Below are 19,075 nucleotides of genomic sequence, written 5' to 3' on the forward strand. Positions count from 1 at the left end.
GGTGAACAGAAATCAACATGAACACCCTGCAACAACAACAACAACAACAACAACAACAACAACAACAACAACAACAACAACAACAACACATCATCTATTGATTACATGCAGACGTTGATAAAGCTACAGCTACTTCAATATATATCACATTAATTCATAAAGCAACTTAGACATTTTGATGTTCCGGACCTTTGCATGGGGACATTTCCTCTAACTGGACCTCGTTGAATTTGAGTTGAATACCCCTGATCTATTGTATCTAACAATAATCCAACTCCAAAAATACTTCCTTTACACATTTTGCATACACCTTTTGTTGGTGGTATAATAATGTGTGTGTGGATGTGTATATCACTGTGAGACAGGCAGTACATAGAACAAATGGCATCTAAGAGTACAAATTGCAAAATACTTTATAATAAATAATATTATATGTAATAAAATAGATGAATGAAATGTTCGTTTATAAGTCATTGAATCTGAATCAGCTGTTCCTTTTATGATTGTTTATATTTGATTGTTAAGTTGCATGGTCCCTGTTGAATAAAGAAAGATAACAGTTCAATCTGTTGAAGCATTTTTTATTCCTCTTCTGACTCAAACTGAACCATCCTGTTACATGTTATTCCCAACACAGGCCAGCAGCAGATTCTTACACAGGATGTATATTTGGGACACATTACATGTTAGAGAATACGAAGGTGAACATATTGTCAACATATTGGGAACATAGTTGATATGAAGCTGCTCTGTGTCTGATCACAGCGAGGAGCTTCATTCAGCTTTAACTTCAGTTTCACTCCTAACGTCCGGACTCATGGACCTTTCAGGGTTCTCCTAAAATCACTGAGGCTGATATGAGAAGTGAACAGCAAGAGAAGAAACAGAAAGAGAGAGCAGCATCAAGCGTTTCATTTCCTTCCTCTGCACACAGTGAACGAGACACGTCATTAGAGTTAATACTGCTGAAGTCAGGGTCCTTTCATTCTCTGTCTCTGCAATCTCTTGATGACCTACACTTCACCGTACAACAGGCACTTACATATGATGCGGATTTTAGACATCTTCAGCCCGTACAGGACTGGGGTAAAGAGAGGCTGGCATGTTAGAAAGTACAGGGATAATAAAATGCGCAGCATGTTGGGAACACTGCTCATATCAAACCTGCTCTGTAATACTTCAAACAAGACTCCAAAAGAGAAATTGATGAGGGAAGCGAGGTGAGGTGTGCAGGTACTGAGAGCTTTCTGTCTGGTCTGTTTGGAGCCAGAGAAACACACTCTGAGGATCCTCATGTACGTGTAGAGGATTAAAAGCAGAGGAATGACGATGGAGATGACCGTGTAAAAGAGCCCATAAATGTTATTGACCCTGGTGTCAGAGCAGGCCAGCTTAACAATGAAGAAGTTCCCACAGTACACTGTATCGAGTATGTTCCCACACAGCGTTAAAGACACAGTCAGGAATATCAGAACAACAATTGAAAGAAAAGGGAACAACCATGTTGCAGCAATAAGCTTTGCGGCCTTACGAGAAGTCATATGAGTGTTATATTGCAGAGGATAACAGATAGCAAGATATCTGTCATAAGACATGACGGTTAAGTTTAAATATTCCACACACACATATGTATACACAGAATAAACCTGCAGGAAGCAGAGCGGAGCAGAGACAGTGTGGATGTCAGAGAGGATCTGAACCAGAAGGAATGGAAACAACCCTGTACTACCATACAGTTCATTTACAAACAGGCTGCACAGGAAGAGGTACATAGGTTCATGTAAGCTCCTGTTCACACAGATAACCACAATCAGCAACACGTTGGCACCTAAAATACACACATATAAACACATGACAATCATGAAGAACAAGTATTTAAAAAACCCTGTGTCGAAGTAGACACTTAGAGTGAAATATGAAAGGTGCGTAGAGTTCATCATGATCCTCCTGTGGGTAAAGATAAAAAACATTTAGCCTGAGCTGAGCACATTATTCACAGTGTTCAGTCACCAGCAGCAAAGACATGCTGTCACAGTTCAGCACACTCACCTGCTGAACCTGAGCTGGAGGAGCACTCTGGATAGGGACTTTTTCTCTATGCGCAGATTATGTAAAGGGGGAGGGTGGGGGTGGGGGCTTTGATCAGCATGGGAGGGACCCGGGTTTTGTGAACATAGCCAGGGTCCTCATTGGTATGACGTCTTTCTCCCTGTTGTTTGGGATAGTTACTGAAAACCCTAACGATGGTTTTGCTACAATGTCAAATGCAATATTAGTTCTGGAAACTTGCATTTGAGTGACAGAGGTTCATAAACAAAGACGGCGAAGGCTGTGTTAAAGCCTGGAAAGGAGAATCAATAAACCGCTTCAGAACCAAAACCCGGTCAAACAATCTTTTCATTTGTTTTGGGGAGACTTGTCATATTTAGATTTTGTCAGTTTCCCGCCTCATTATCTATGCCCGAAACCACTAACAAAAAACATCAAGTTCATCAAGGGCCGGAGTCGATGGTGCCACAACCAGGTCCTGAGGAAACTGGCAGTGACGACTAGAAACCAAGATGGTGACGACAAGAAACAAAGATGGTGACGACTAAAAAACCAAGATGTTGACGACTAGAAACCAAGATGGTGATGACCAGAAATCAAGATGGTGACGACAAGAAACAAAGATGGTGACGACCAGAAACCAAGATGGTGACGACTAAAAAACCAAGATGTTGACGACTAGAAACCAAGATGTTTACGACTAGAAACCAAGGTGTTGAAGACTAGAAACCGAGATGGTAACGACTAGAAACCAAGATGGTAACGACTAGAAACCAAGATGGTGACGAGCAGAAACCAAGATGGTGATGACCAGAAACCAAGATGGTGACGAGCAGAAACCAAGATGGTGATGATCAGAAAACAAGATGTTGACGACTAGAAACCAAGATGTTTACGACTAGAAACCAAGGTGTTGAAGACTGTAAACTGTAAGGGGAACTTCTGCAGCAATGGAGAGTCAGGACTCAGAGAGACACGAGGAGAGTTGGAGCTTTGGTGTCAAACACTGGTAGTTTATTACAAGTCAACGGCCGGAGAATTCATATCACAAGTCACAGCAGCAAAAGGTTCTGACTGCACGGGTGGGTTGCCATGTCAATTCTGCTCAGCCTCGCATCTTGTTGGACCTTTTAACTAGTTTACAGAGAGTTAAATCCACATATTGGGGATGGGCGTAAACATTCTGCAGACACAGGAGATGTCTCTCCCATCTGTGGAGCTTAGCGTAAAACCCCCTATGTCCGCTAGGTCAAGCCATAAAACTTATAGTATCAACATACAACTGCATTATCACATTCCTTACGGAAGATAAGGAGCAGGGCTGATCGTAAATGTCAACACACAGAAAATGTTAAATATCTTAGGAGTAAGGAAGAATTATTCTCTAACAGAAACCAAGATGGTGACGACTAGAAACAAAGATGGTAACTACTAGAAACCAAGATGGTGACGACTCGAAACCAAGATGGTGACGACTACAAAAACAAAGATGGTAACGAAACAGTTAACAAAGAAAAAGGGAGACTCAAGTTTCTGCTACACTTTATTTATCTGAAATCAAGCACTTTAAGATGCACATATTTTCAAAAGCTATTTTATTTATTTTCTCTATTTTATTTTTAAATGCAGCCCGAGAGGAACATTACACATATCCACAGTATTTACTGTATATCTGTATAGTTCAATGTTAATAGACAATAGATATTGTTGTTTTTGAATTGTACTTTCTTTATTTGGCAGTCAGTTGTTGATTACATGCAGACGTTGATAAAGCTACAGGCTACTTCAATATATATCACACTAATTCATAAAGCAACTTAGACATTTTGAAGTTCCGGACCTTTGCATGGGGACATTTTCTCTAACTGGACCTCGTTGAATTTGAGTTGAATACCCCTGATCTATTGTATCTAACAATAATCCAACTCCAAAAATCAGAATAGTAGAAATAGAAAGCCAGAAACCAAGATGGTGACGACTAGAAACCAAGATGTTTACGACTAGAAACAAAGATGGTGATGACTACAAACAAAGATGGTAACTACTAGAAACCAAGATGGTGACGACTACAAACAAAGATGGTAACTACTAGAAACCAAGATGGTGACGACCAGAAACCAAGATGGTGACGACTAGAAACCAAGATGGTAACGACTACAAACAAAGATGGTGACGACCAGAAACCAAGATGCTGACAAACGGAAACCAAGATGGTGACGACTGGAAACCAAGATGGTGACGACTAGAAACCAAGAAGTTTACGACTAGAAACCAAGATGATGACGACTGGAAAACAAGATGGTGACGACTAAAAACCAACATGGTGAAGACTAGAAACCAAGATGGTGAAGACCAGAAACCAAGAAGTTTACGACTAGAAACCAAGATGGTGACGACTAGAAACCAAGATGGTGAAGACCAGAAACCAAGAAGTTTACGACTAGAAACCAAGATGGTGACGACTAGAAACCAACATGGTGAAGACTAGAAACCAAGATGGTGACGACCAGAAACCAAGATGGTGACGATTACACTGTGGCAGTTGGACTTCATGAGCAGCCAGGTCTCTCTCCTCACATGTGCGATGGGGTCAGTATTTTAAATGTTTTAGGTCAAACGTCACAACGGTGAACAGAAATCAACATGAACACCCTGCACTCAGATTATTGCAGGTACAACACATCATATATTGATTACATGCAGACGTTGATAAAGCTACAGCTACTTCAATATATATCACACTAATTCATAAAGCAACTTAGACATTTTGATGTTCCGGACCTTTGCATGGGGACATTTCCTCTAACTGGACCTCGTTGAATTTGAGTTGAATACCCCTGATCTATTGTATCTAACAGAAACCAAGATGGTGACGACTAGAAACCAAGATGGTGACGACCAGAAACCAAGATGGTGACGACTAGAAACCAAGATGGTGATGACTAGAAACCAAGATGGTGACGACTAGAAACCAAGATGGTGACGACTAGAAACCAAGATGGTTACGACTATAAACCAAGATGGTGACGACCAGAAACCAAGATGGTGACGACTAGAAACCAAGATGGTGAAGACTAGAAACCAAGATGGTTACGACTACAAACCAAGATGGTGACGACTAGAAACCAAGATGGTGATGACTAGAAACCAAGATGGTGACGACTAGAAACCAAGATGGTGACGACTAGAAACCAAGATGGTGACGACTAGAAACCAAGATGGTAACGACTAGAAACCAAGATGGTGACGACTAGAAACCAAGATGGTGACGACTAGAAACCAAGATGGTGACGACTAGAAACCAAGATGGTGACGACCAGAAACAAGATGTTGACGACTAGAAACCAAGATGGTGACGACCAAAAAACAAGATGGTGACGACTAGAAACCAAGATGGTGACTTCTAGACACCAAGATTGTGACGACTAGAAACCAAGATGGTGACGACTAGAAACCAAGATGGTGACGACCAGAAAACAAGATGTTGACGACTAGAAACCAAGATGGTGACAACCAAAAAACTAGATGGTGACGACTAGAAACCAAGATGGTGGCGACAAGAAACCAAGATGGTGACGACCAAAAACCAATATGGTGACGACCAGAAAACAAGATGTTGACGACTAGAAACCAAGATGGTGACGACCAAAAAACAAGATGGTGACGACTAGAAACCAAGATGGTGACGTCTAGACACCAAGATTGTGACGACTATAAACCAAGATGGTGACGACTATAAACCAAGATGGTGACGACCAGAAAACAAGATGGTGATGACCAGAAACCAAGATGGTGACGACTAGAAAACAAGATGTTGACGACTAGAAACCAAGATGGTGACGTCTAGACACCAAAATTGTGACGACTATAAACCAAGATGGTGACGTCTAGAAACCAAGATGGTGACGACTAGAAACCAAGATGGTGACGAATAGAAACCAAGATGGTGACGACCAGAAAACAAGATGTTGACGACTAGAAACCAAGATGGTGACGACTAGAAACCAAGATGGTGACGACTAGAAAACAAGATGGTGACGTCTAGAAACCAAGATGGTGACGACTAGAAACCAAGATGGTGACGACTAGAAACCAAGATGGTGACGACCAGAAAACAAGATGTTGACGACTAGAAAACAAGATGGTTACGACCAAAAAACAAGATGGTGACGACAAGAAACCAAGATGGTGACGTCTAGACACCAAGATTGTGACGACTATAAACCAAGATGGTGACGACTAGAAACCAAGATGGTGACGACCAGAAAACAAGATGTTGACGACTAGAAACCAAGATGGTGACGACTAGAAACCAAGATGGTGACAACCAAAAACAAGATGGTGACGTCTAGAAACCAAGATGGTGACGACTAGAAACCAAGATGGTGACGACCAAAAACCAATATGGTGACTACTAGAAACCAAGATGTTGACGACCAGAAAACAAGATGTTGACGACTAGAAACCAAGATGGTGACGACTAGAAACCAAGATGGTGACAACCAAAAAACAAGATGGTGACGACTAGAAACCAAGATGGTGACGACTAGAAACCAAGATGGTGACGACCAAAAACCAATATGGTGACTACTAGAAACCAAGATGTTGACGACCAGAAAACAAGATGGTGACGAATAGAAACTTGGAGGGTGACGACCAAAAGAATAAATGTTGACGAACAATAAAAAAAAAAAATGTTGACGACTAGAAACCAAGATGTTGACGACTAGAAACCAAGATGGAGACGACTAGAAACCAAGATGGTTACGAATAGAAACCAAGATTGAGACGACTAGAAACCAAGATGGTTACGAATAGAAACCAAGATGGTGACAACCAAAAAACAAGATGGTGACGACTAGAAACCAAGATGGAGACGACTAGAAACCAAGATGGTTACGAATAGAAACCAAGATGGTGACAACCAAAAAACAAGATGGTGACGACTAGAAACCAAGATGGTGACAACCAAAAAACCAATATTGTTACGACTAGAAACCAAGATTGAGACGACTAGAAACCAAGATGTTGACGACTAGAAACCAAGATGTTGACGACAAGAAACCAAGATGGTGACGACCAAAAAACCAATATTGTTACGACTAGAAACCAAGATTGAGACGACTAGAAACCAAGATGTTGACGACTAGAAACCAAGATATTGACGACTTGAAACCAAGATGGTGACGAATAGAAACCAAGATGGTGACGACTAGAAACCAAGATGGTTACGACTAGAAACCGAGATGGAGACGACTAGAAACCAAGATAGTGACGACTAGAAACCAAGATGGAGACGACTAGAAACCAAGATGATGACGACTAGAAACCAAGATGGTGACGACTAGAAACCAAGATGGTGACTACTAGAAACCAAGATGGTGACTAATATAAAACAAGATGTTGACGACTAGAAACCAAGATGGTGACGACTAGAAACCAAGATGTTGACGACCAGAAAACAAGATGGTGACGAATAGAAACTAGGAGGGTGACGACCAAAAGAATAAATGTTGACGAACAAAAAAATAAATGTTGACGACTAGAAACCAAGATGGTGACGACTAGAAACCAAGATGGTGACGACCAGAAAACAAGATGTTGACGACTAGAAACCAAGATGGTGACGACTAGAAACCAAGATGGTGTCGACCAGAAAACAAGATGGTGACGAATAGAAACCAAGATGATGATGACTAGAAACCAAGATGCAGACGAATAGAAACCAAGATGGTGACGAATAGAAACCAAGATGCCATCTGCACCAAACAGAGAATTGTCTGCATTCTTTAAGGACAGGCCTATACGTCGCTGGGTGACATTAAAATAATGTGGATTGACGGATTTAATGGAGCACGTCTGCATCTGGTGGTGAAACCCTGAGTTACAGAAGGAGGATCCCTGAAGGATGACGTCAGTGAGCTGCAGACAGAAGGTAAAAGCAGCAGCTCAGAGTTTCAGCTCAGTGAGGAGAGCAGCACCTCACACACTCTAGATCTCTGTATTATACACATTGATATAGGACGGTCAGTTTGGATCATCTGTCTTATGTGTTCTGATGAAGAGGAACATGTGTTCACTGTTATTGCCATGTTTAAAGTGACATCTACATCCAGGTAATGCACTGCTCGTGTTGTGATGCTTGAAGAACCACAGGAGGATCATGGTGAACTCTACTCACGTTTCATATTTTATACTGACTGCATACTTCGACACAGGGTTTTTTAAATACCTTTATTTCCTGATCATTCTTGCTTTGTATTTTTGTATTTTAGGTACCAACGTGTTGCTGATTGTGGTTATCTGTGTGAACAGGAGCTTACATGAACCTATGTACCTTTTTCTGTGCAGCCTGTTTGTAAATGAACTGTATGGTAGTACAGGGTTGTTTCCATTCCTTCTGGTTCAGGTCCTCTCTGACATCCACACTGTCTCTGCTCGGCTCTGCTTCCTGCAGGTTTTCTGCTTGTTTACATATGGAAGTGTGGAATTTACTAATTTAGCCGTCATGTCTTATGACAGATATCTTGCTATCTGTTATCCTCTGCAATATAACACATATATGACTTCTAACAAAGCTTATGTTCTTATTGCAGTGTCATGGTTGTTCCCTTTTCTTGCAATTGTTGTTCTGATATCCTTAAGTGTGTCTTTAACGCTGTGTGGGAACATCATTAACAAAGTGTACTGTGGGAATTACTCCATTGTTAAGCTGGCCTGCTCTGACACCAGGGTCAATAACATTTATGGGCTCTTTTACACGGTCATCTCCATCATCATTCCTCTGCTTTTAATCCTCTACACGTACATGAGGATCTTCAGAGTGTGTTTCTCTGGCTCCAAACAGACCAGACAGAAAGCTCTCAGTACCTGCACACCTCACCTTGCTTCCTTGCTTAACTTCTCCTTTGGAGGTTTTTTCCAGATATTACAGAGCAGGTTTGATATGAGCAGTGTTCCCAACATGCTGCGCATTTTATTATCCCTGTACTTTCTAACATGCCAGCCTCTCTATACCCCAGTCCTGTACGGGCTGAAGATGTCTAAAATCCGCATCATATGTAAGCGCCTGTTGTACGGTGAAGTGTAGGTCATCAAGAGATTGCAGAGACGGAGAATGAAAGGACCCTGACTTCAGCAGTATTAACTCTAATGACGTGTCTCGTTCACTGTGTGCAGAGGAAGGAAATGAAACGTGCAGCTGTACATGTGCTGAGCTTGATGCTGCTCTCTCTTTCTGTTTCTTCTCTTGCTTTTCACTTCTCATATCAGCCTCAGTGATTTTAGGAGAACCCTGAAAGGTCCATGAGTCCGGACGTTAGGAGTGAAACTGAAGTTAAAGCTGAATGAAGCTCCTCGCTGTGATCAGACACAGAGCAGCTTCATATCAACTATGTTCCCAATATGTTGACAATATGTTCACCTTCGTATTCTCTAACATGTAATGTGTCCCAAATATACATCCTGTGTAAGAATCTGCTGCTGGCCTGTGTTGGGAATAACATGTAACAGGATGGTTCAGTTTGAGTCAGAAGAGGAATAAAAAATGCTTCAACAGATTGAACTGTTATCTTTCTTTATTCAACAGGGACCATGCAACTGATGCACCGGGAGTTTCCAGATAATTTTCAACTCATAAATTCTGCTTTAAAATAAAATATCCAACAATACACTATGGATATAAAATCACTATTAAATGCACCTCACATTTTGTCATGACAGAAACTGCCGGACTGTAAATGCAGTTTGGGATTTCTCTCCACAAGCAGCAAACAATCAAACTGCAGGTTATTATTTGTGTTTATTATCATCAAATGGTGTCTTTTCCATGATTCAAGTGTAATGAGTATACCAGGTGAAAGGGACTGTGGGAAACAAACTATCTTTCAAAGTCAACCTTGAGAAGCTATCTTGCATCTCGGTTTAAACTGATATATTTATGCCACACATATGTTTACATTAATACACTATATAGTATTTTTCCACTGTAAATTATTATACATTCTGTTTTATTTTATTCTGTGTGCCCACTTTGTGCAAAAAATGCAAAAATGCAGTCAGAGAGTTGAGCATGAACATGGCTCACAGCATTAAGAAGGAAAAAAGAACAAGATGTTGTTCACATGATGTTGGCAAATATGAACTTTAAACATCCATGACATAAACATATTATCCAGGAAACAAGCCACAGAGTTGCACCTGCAAGGTGAATACAGAACAACTGGTTACAAAATAAATAAACTACCGAGTGTTTGAAAGCGTAACAGTTTTATGATACTGCCCAGTCTATGATACTGCCCCATAAGACACGAGTGGATCAGACTTTAATTACATTTGAGTTGAGTGTTTCGTCAACCTAATGTGTTGCTTAAATACAGTATCTGTGACACTGAGTGTTGCACGGCCAGATGCGGCTCAGCTGACTCAGATCAGGAGATATTGTGATATTATCTGATCGATGATCTGACTGATGATGTGATATCAGTGTGATATGAATAAGTGCGACACGTCGGCGTCTTCCCTGCATGCGGCAGTTTAAACTGCATTTCCTTTCTCCTGTGATATGACTTGATAGATTTAAACTCCGCACACTGAGCTCTGATTGGTCAGGAGGCGGTGCTTTCACTGAGTTGATCTCTTTTCTATAGACGCCGGAGGCGGGCAGCGTCAGGTAAAAGAAAGTTATTTAGCCTTCCCAAACCTGAGCCTCACGCGCCGCCTATGGGGGGGGGCTCCTGCCTTAAGGAGAAATACATTGAGGCCTCAAAAAGGTGGTTATGTCATAGCCATAGAATATGTCTGGTCATGTCCTTTTTTTACACAAACATGGGAAGATGTGTCTTATGCCATAGCCAATAGAATATGTCCAGTCCTGTACATCAGTGGCCATGCCCAGTTTGTTTCATTGGTTGGGAATAGAGGAGGTGTTATTTGGGGTTTCTATCCGGTTTTTTGAGCATAAAGAGACTGGCTTTTTGGAGAGGGGGGGAAAAAGTGAACTCGTCTTGACGTGAAGTAGTGATGATGATGATGCTGATGATGATGATGATGATGATGATGATGATGATGATGATGATGATGATGATGATGATGATGATGATGATGATGATGATGATGATGATGATGATGATGATGATGATGACGACGATGACGACGACGACGACGCAACGTCATCAGCTCGCTCATCGCAGAAGGTAAACTACAACGTAGAGTGAACGTGTGGAGCTCACACGAGAGAGAAAACACCAAGATGAAAACATCTAATCCATCTCATTTACTGACGAGCATTTCTGCTAAAGACCGGGCAAAGCCGTTCCCCGATGTCTTGCATGAAAGTGAGGGAAACTATTCTGCACCCCGTGCCACTGTGTTGTACCATAAAAGAACATCGACGGTGACGACCCACTTTGATTCATTCAAACATTCGAAAATGCTTTCAGCTGCTGCGGACAAGAAAGCCAAACAACTCACGTTCACCGAGGCATCGACCTCCAAAACCCTTTCGAGGGCTACAAGAAACGAGGTGAGAGGCCTACAAGATTGAAGCTGGTCAGATAATTGTGTGTGTGTGTGTGTGTGTGTGTGTGTGTGTGTGTGTGTGTGTGTGTGTGTGTGTGTGTGTGTGTGTGTGTGTGTGTGTGTGTGTGTGTGTGTGTGTGTGTGTGTGTGTGTGTGTGTGTGTGTGTGTGTGTGTGTGTGTGTGTGTGTGTGTGTGTGTGTGTGTGTGTGTGTGTGTGTGTGTGTGTGTGTGTGTGTGTTCATATTCTCTAACACAGTGGTTCCCAAACGGTGTGCCGTGAGTCAAGTCCGGGTGTGCCGTGGGATTTTGTGACAACCATACGTTATTATTGCAATATACAACTACACAGAAATAATTAATTTTTAATTTACTATATCAGTACTTTGTAGGTTTATATGTACGTAATCTGCGCGACTTGCACGTCCACATCTCCACGTGCAGTGCTGCATAAACATGGCTGAGTCAGCGATAACTCTCGAGGGGTGGAGGTGTGCGCATTACTTTGAGTTCGTCCGAAGAATAGACAGGAAAGTGACGGTGAGGTGCAAACTGTGTCCAGGCCAGAAGCTGTTATCCACGGCTGTGAACACCACGTCACACCTCAACAAGCACCTGCAAAGAACACATGCTAAGGTGAAGCTAACGCACACGCTATTTGTTGTTTGTTTATATCACGTATCTGTTCTTCTTCTCTGTCTTCCGGTTGTTGCCTGTTTTGAATGACAAATACACACTACCGCCGCCTGCTGGTAAGGCGAGTTATTGCCACTCACGCATGTGCAGTTCGTACGTGCTCGGCGAGTAAAGTAACGAGTTACTTTATGTAGATAGTAACAAAGTAGTGTAATATATTACTTTTCTTTAAAGTAATATGTAATATATTTTAAAAAATTAGTAACGACCCCATCTCTGGAGTTGGCGTTCTCTGCTCTGGTTTACATGAAGAACAGCAGGAGGTCACGGCTCTCTGTTGAACAGGACTTGCGAGTGGCCCTCTCCTCAGTGCCACCAAGGATTACAACATTCTGCGCGCCCCGACAGGCACATGCATCTCACTGATTTGTAAATCGGCAAAATATTTACAATAGCACATGTTTCAATGCTGATTGCTGACATTTTACATTACTATTTATTTATTATTTAATTACATTTATAATTTGTAGTTCAGGACCATGGACAATGCAGCTTCCTTGCATTGACAGTTCTCTGTGCTGAGTTTCCTTTGCCTCATCTTTTATTGTGTGACCTGTCTGGTTTAAATGAGTGTGTTGCTGCTTTGATGAAGCCTAATTTGATAACGTTTCAAATTAATTTCTGAAATACTTCATTAATAAATATTTCATGAGTAATATAGTTGTCTTTGTCACATTTTACTTGGCATTAGTAACTAATTATGCACATGTACAGATATTTTACATGATATGAGTGATAACAGGTGTTATAAGAGCTATTTTGCACAATAGGTGTGCCTTGAGATGTTTACTTGTCCTTTGGTGCCTTGGGCACAAAGGGTTTGGGAACCACTGCTCTAACATGTAATGTGTCCCAAATAGAGAAGATAAGAATCTGCTGTTAAAAAAATGAACAAATTAAGGAATATTTCTTCCACATATTGTTATTTGCACATATTTTGAAATGCAACTTGAAATGTTCCATTGAGCATGAATAAAGTTATTGAATGACTTTCTCTGACCACACATGAGTTTATTAAAGTGTATACAAGTAATAATGCAATATAAAAACAAAACCATTCAGCTGAGTGTGCCAGCAATGTCCACCCTGAGGAGAGATGTGGATCTGTATAATAATAATAGATGGGATTTGTATAGGGCTTGTTCTAGTGCTCAAAGACGCTTCACATACAATCAGAGTTAGTTTTGAGAGACTTTTTGAAGAGTACAAGAGTATTGGCCTTTCAAATATTACAAAAGTCGGGATTATAACCAGAACAAATTCAGAAGCTTTATCTTAATTTTCACAACTGCTCCAATCAAAATCTGAAGGCCTAGGCTCCTCTTACAGTGGAATACACAATATACTTAGCTTATATATATATATATATATATATATATATATTAGGGCTGTCAGTCGATTAAAATAGTTAATCGCGATTAATCGCAAATTAATCGCACATATTTGATCCGTTCTAAATGTACCTTAGAGGAATATTGTTCAAGTTTTTAATACTCTTATCAACATATGAACGGACAAATATGCTTTATGCTAATGTTTATTATCATTTGAACAATGACAAATATTCTCATGAATATGAAACACAACAACCTGGAACCTCTCATACAATAATACAATACAAATGGTGTGTGTGTGTGCGTGTGTGTGTGTGTGTGCGTGCGTGTGCGTGTGTGTGTGTGTGTGTGTGTGCGTGCGTGTGTGTGTGTGTGTGTGTGTGTGTGCGTGTGCGTGTGTGTACGTGCGTGTGTGCGTGTGCGTGTGCGTGTGTGTGTGTGTGTGTGTGTGTGTGTGTGTGTGTGTGTGTGTGTGTGTGTGTGTGTGTGTGAGAGAGTGTGATTAAAATAGCCTAATTGCTTTTACAATATATAAACATTGAATGTGTTTAATTGAATAGTAAAGGGATTTAACGTTAGTGGCAGGTTGTGTGTGAGAGAGAATAAATAAGACAGCCCAATATTTCCCAAAAAATATTTAGCATATTTCGCGATTTCAACGCATAAAATCCCATCCAAACCCCGCATGTATAATCACATAATCAAGGGTTTTATCCCGCGTTTTTCTGGAGGGTCTAATTAATGTAATGCATCATGTTTGTGGGGTGGATAACAGTCAGTCTCAGTGGGGGCGAGCCTTGTTGATGAGGCCGATAGCAGAGGGAAAGAAACTGTTCAGATGGAAAGAGGTTCCGGTCCTGATGGAGAGAGGTTCTGGTCCTGATGGAGAGGGGTCCTGATGGAGAGAGGTTCTGGTCCTGATGGAGAGAGGTCCTGATGGAGAGAGGTTCTGGTCCTGATGGAGAGAAGTTCTGGTCCTGATGGAGAGAGGTCCTGATGGAGAGAGGTTCTGGACCTGATGGAGAGAGGTCCTGATGGTGAGAGGTTATGGTCCTGATGGAGAGAGGTCCTGATGGAGAGAGGTCCTGATGGAGAGAGGTTCTGGTCCTGATGGAGAGAGGTCCTGATGGATAGAGGTTCTGGTCCTGATGGAGAGAGGTCCTGATGGAGAGAGGTTCTGGTCCTGATGGAGAGAGGTCCTGATTGAGAGAGGTTCTGATGGAGAGATGTTCTGGTCCTGATGGAGAGAGGTTCTGGTCCTGATGGAGAGAGGTTTTGGTCCCGATGGAGAGAGGTCCTGATGGAGAGAGGTCCTGATGGAGAGATGTTCTGGTCCTGATGGAGAGAGGTTCTGGTCCTGATGGAGAGAGGTCCTGATGGAGAGATGTTCTGGTCCTGATGGAGAGAGGTTCTGGTCCTGATGGAGAGAGGTCCTGACGGAGAGAGGTCCTGGTCCTGATGTAGAGAGGTTCTGGTCCTGATGGAGAGAGGTTCTGGCCCTGATATAGAGAGGTTCTGGTCCTGATGGAGAGAGGTTCTGGCCCTGATGGAGAGAGGTTCTGGTGCAGGTGGAGTTGTGTAACAATATTCACAAAAAAACACTGAAATAAAAAAAAAAAAAAAGAGATTTGCTCTTTGCCCCACGGGCCTCCATCCTTGCCCCATGACTCTTCCCCCTCGATCCCCGCTCCTCACCCCTCAAACCGGGCCCCTTGATCCATGCCCTTCTATCCTCACTCCTCAGTTTTCGCCCTTCGACCCTTGATTCCAAACCCCTCGCCTTTCGCTAATTTCCCCTCAAACGTTCCACCTCAATCCCCGCTCTTCTCACCACCTACCCCCTGAATCATCGGCCCTCGTTCTTTGCCCCTCGATCCTCACCCGTAGGTCCTTGCCCCTCGATCCTTAACCCCCAAACCTCGCCCATCGATCACCGTTACTTGCAAATAGCTCCTTACCATTTGATTCTTACTCCTGGATCCTGGATCCTCTGCCATACCATAGCTCCTCAGCCCCCAAACTCGCCCATCACCCCCAAACCTCCCCTTTTGATCCCGCTTCTCAACAACAGCTCATCACGTCTTGTTCCTTGCCCTTGAAACTTGCCCCTAGACACTTACCCCTCTATAGTTGCTCCACCCTGTAGTTCCTTGCCCCTCAATCCCTTCCCCTCAAGCATTGCCCCTCACTCCTCGCCCCTTGATCCTTATCCCTTGGAACTTGTTCCTCACCTCTCCGTACCCACCCTTCTTATGCTCCTGGTAAATAGGGGTGGATGAAATGTATGTAATTCATGAGGACAATATGCATATAACACATTTACGTTACGTCCTTTAGGTCTTGGTCTGAAAAAGATGGTGTCCCCTGGTTTCAACTGTTCAAAACACTCCATATGTTTATATCTCCTTATATTGTTTGTCCATATTTTTAACTATAGGACTGGTCTTGGAGGACGACAGACACACATGTATTACTTTTATCCTGTTAAAGAGTCGACTCTAAGGATACACTTCTCGTATGTTGTACAGATTGTAAGACTGGTCGTACATGTGTAGTCTTATACATAAGTAATCATCTGATAAAGTTATGTAACATTTATAAAGCACACATACAATCTGAGAAAGTGAAAATACTCAACCGAAGCAACGCAATCTCAAAATTACTAAACTTTATGACTTTATTTATTGAATAACGTCATGCTCAATGGACAATTTGATATGAACATTTCCTCCGATAAATTCTCATGAGAGTGCTTAGGGGTAATGTAGCTTTGCTTCATATAGAAGATTTAAACATTATTAAAGAAAACAAATGATAGAAGACGTTTAGAGACAACATTTATAACTCCTCTTCTGACTCAAACTGAACTCATCTGTTGGAGCAGTGGTTCCCAACGGCGCAGCGCCATTGCAGGGGGCGCGTGAAGCTTGGGAAGAAGTAGTAAACAAACATTGTTTGCTCGTAAAATCAATCAAATTGACACATTTTTAACACAACCGATAGTCAAAGGAAAAGTGGACGAGCCTTTCAGCTATAATGCACAAATCAACAAAGTATGACATAACGTGGTCGTGGGGAGCTCTCGGTGCACTGCGGCAGCACCGTGCGTGCACACAGAGATCTGCCGGTGGAGAACAGAGCATTCAAAAGTGACAATCTACTCTACGCTCTACAGAGCTAGATGTGGGCAATGCTCATTTGCCATAAGTATGTTGGTGGAAACACGAGCAATCTGTCATCAGCTGGCCAAAAGGCATCATCTTCATACGGAGAAATGCACCGCTTTCAACTTCCTTAACTTGGAGTTCTGTTGTTCTGATTACATGTAAGGTGGGAGAAGTACTCAGATCAAGTACTTAAGTAAAAGTAGGATGCTGCAGGGTAGCTGGTGGATTTACTCCAGGTGGAACTAAAGTCTGATTTAACACTTGATTAGATTTCACATCATTCATCCACATCTGTAAAGTAACTAAAGGTATTAAATACATGTAGTGGAGTAGAAGTACACCATGTACCTCTGAACTGTAGAGGAGCAGAATTACAAAGAAGCAATAGTGCAAATACTTAAGTACCTCAATATAAGTACAGTACTTGAATAAATCTACTTACTACCACCACTGCAGGTATTTTATGTGTGCTAGCAGCCCATAATCCACACTATAGATAAAATGAATCAATGTGAATTCTGTTTCTAATTTGTTTAGTTTTCCCCCGAAAAAATAACCTATAAAAATACGGTTAAAGAACCGGATCGATAAGCAGTATTTGTAATTGTTTCAATTAGGCCTCATTATTTCACAGTGGCACAGTACTGTCAATACAAGCACTTTTGTTCATGTTCAATCCATAATAAAATATACACAATTATAGTTGGATCTTTTTGCCTTGTTATTATTAGCAGATAAAATGTTATGTTTGTACAACTATATACAATGAATTCTACCAATCTCATTTAGAATCAGATTAGGGGGGGCTCGAAAATATTTCCAATTATACAAGGGGGGCCTGACTGAAAAAGTTTGGGAACCGCCGTGTTAGAGGTTATTCCCAACCCAAGCTAGCAGCAGATTTTTACACAGGATGTATATCTTGGACATGTTGAGGCCGTACATCATAGGGCTGAAGAGAGGCTGACAAGTGAGGAAATATAATGATAGAAATATTCTCAACGTGTTGGGTACACCGCTCATATTAAACCTGCTCTGCAATATCTCAAAGAAAACTCCAAAGGAGAAGTTAATGAGGGAAGCGAGGTGAGGGGTGCAGGTGCTGACAGCTTTCTGTCTGCTCTGCTTACAGCCGGAGAAACACACTGTGAGGATCCTCATGTACGTGAAGACAAATACAGATAGGGGACCACAGACGGTGAAAAAAGTGGCAATAAGTTCATACACATTATTGACCGTAGTGTCAGAGCAGGCCAGCTTAACAATGGAGTAGTTATCACAGTACACTTTGTTAATGATGTTCCCACACAGCGTTAAAGACACAGTCAGTGATATCGTGACAAAGACAGCAAAAAAAGGAGGAAACCAGATGGCGGCAATAAGCACAACAACCATATTATACGTCATACGTGAGTTATATTGCAGAGGATAACAGATAGCAAGATATCTGTCATAAGACATGACGGCTAAGTTAGTAAATTCCACACTTGCATAAGAGTACACAGAGAAAATCTGCAGGAAGCAGAGCGGAGCAGAGACAGTGTGGATGTCAGAGAGGATCTGAACCAGAAGGAATGGAAACAACCCTGTACTACCATACAGTTCATTTACAAACAGGCTGCACAGGAAAAGGTACATAGGTTCATGTAAGCTCCTGTTCACACAGATAACCACAATCAGCAACACGTTGGCACCTAAAATACACACATATAAACACATGACAATCATGAAGAACAAGTACTTAGAAACCCCTGTTTCAAAGTAAGCACCAAGTATAAAATATGAAATATGAGTAGAGTTCACCATGATTCCACTGGTTCAGAATACTGTGCACAGGAACAACAGGAATAATACTAAAGTCACATTTGGTCTGCTAAAAGAAGTTTAAATGTTAACATGCATCACATAGTAAAGCTGCAATAACAATAAATACATTTTTGATGCAGAACATTTGTTTGTCAGCCTTTTAAATCTCCAGATGTTCAGCTTTTCTCTTTGACATATCAGAGTAAAGCGAGGTTCTGTGGACATTGAAGGACATTACCTTGGACATATCTCACACATGTTTTAACACCATTATTCTACCAGATAACCTGCAGATCAAACCATATTCAATAAAGTGACTTTGCCTTGACAATGATAATAAAAGTAATCGAGTCGCAGCAAAAGCATCAACACCAACAGCATTCAGTCTCTCTGCAGTCAGCACATGAGAAATGCATAATTCGTGCTAAGCATCTCAAGCTTACCCGTCTCTGGTTCAGACACAAAGGTTTGTGATATATCTGCAGACACAGTTGAAGCCTGAGAGG

The 19,075-nt window shown here is 41.6% G+C and overlaps 3 protein-coding genes across 3 annotated transcripts; 1 reads left to right on the forward strand and 2 right to left on the reverse strand.

Annotated features, from left to right (window-relative positions):
- Positions 1–1,013: 1,013 nt before the first annotated feature.
- On the reverse strand, positions 1,014–1,940 carry LOC117443139 (olfactory receptor 11A1-like). Its single transcript, XM_034079088.1, has one exon. It carries the CDS (start codon positions 1,938–1,940, stop codon positions 1,014–1,016), a length of 927 nt encoding a protein of 308 aa, XP_033934979.1.
- Positions 1,941–8,212: 6,272 nt separating this feature from the next.
- Positions 8,213–9,139, forward strand: LOC117443147 (olfactory receptor 4B13-like). Its single transcript, XM_034079097.1, has one exon. It carries the CDS (start codon positions 8,213–8,215, stop codon positions 9,137–9,139), a length of 927 nt encoding a protein of 308 aa, XP_033934988.1.
- Positions 9,140–17,630: 8,491 nt separating this feature from the next.
- LOC117443145 (olfactory receptor 11A1-like) lies at positions 17,631–18,569 on the reverse strand. The gene has a single exon (XM_034079095.1). The coding sequence runs from the start codon at positions 18,567–18,569 to the stop codon at positions 17,631–17,633; it is 939 nt and encodes a 312-aa protein (XP_033934986.1).
- Positions 18,570–19,075: the final 506 nt, after the last annotated feature.

This window comes from Pseudochaenichthys georgianus, unplaced genomic scaffold (assembly GCF_902827115.2).
Source record: "Pseudochaenichthys georgianus unplaced genomic scaffold, fPseGeo1.2 scaffold_546_arrow_ctg1, whole genome shotgun sequence".
Classification (NCBI taxonomy): domain Eukaryota; kingdom Metazoa; phylum Chordata; class Actinopteri; order Perciformes; family Channichthyidae; genus Pseudochaenichthys; species Pseudochaenichthys georgianus.

Excerpts from the sequence above, each read along its gene's own strand:
- LOC117443139 (XM_034079088.1), bottom strand. The coding sequence starts at position 1,940 with ATGATGAACTCTACGCACCTTTCATATTTCACTCTAAGTGTCTACTTC.
- LOC117443147 (XM_034079097.1), top strand. The coding sequence starts at position 8,213 with ATGGTGAACTCTACTCACGTTTCATATTTTATACTGACTGCATACTTC.
- LOC117443145 (XM_034079095.1), bottom strand. The coding sequence starts at position 18,569 with ATGGTGAACTCTACTCATATTTCATATTTTATACTTGGTGCTTACTTT.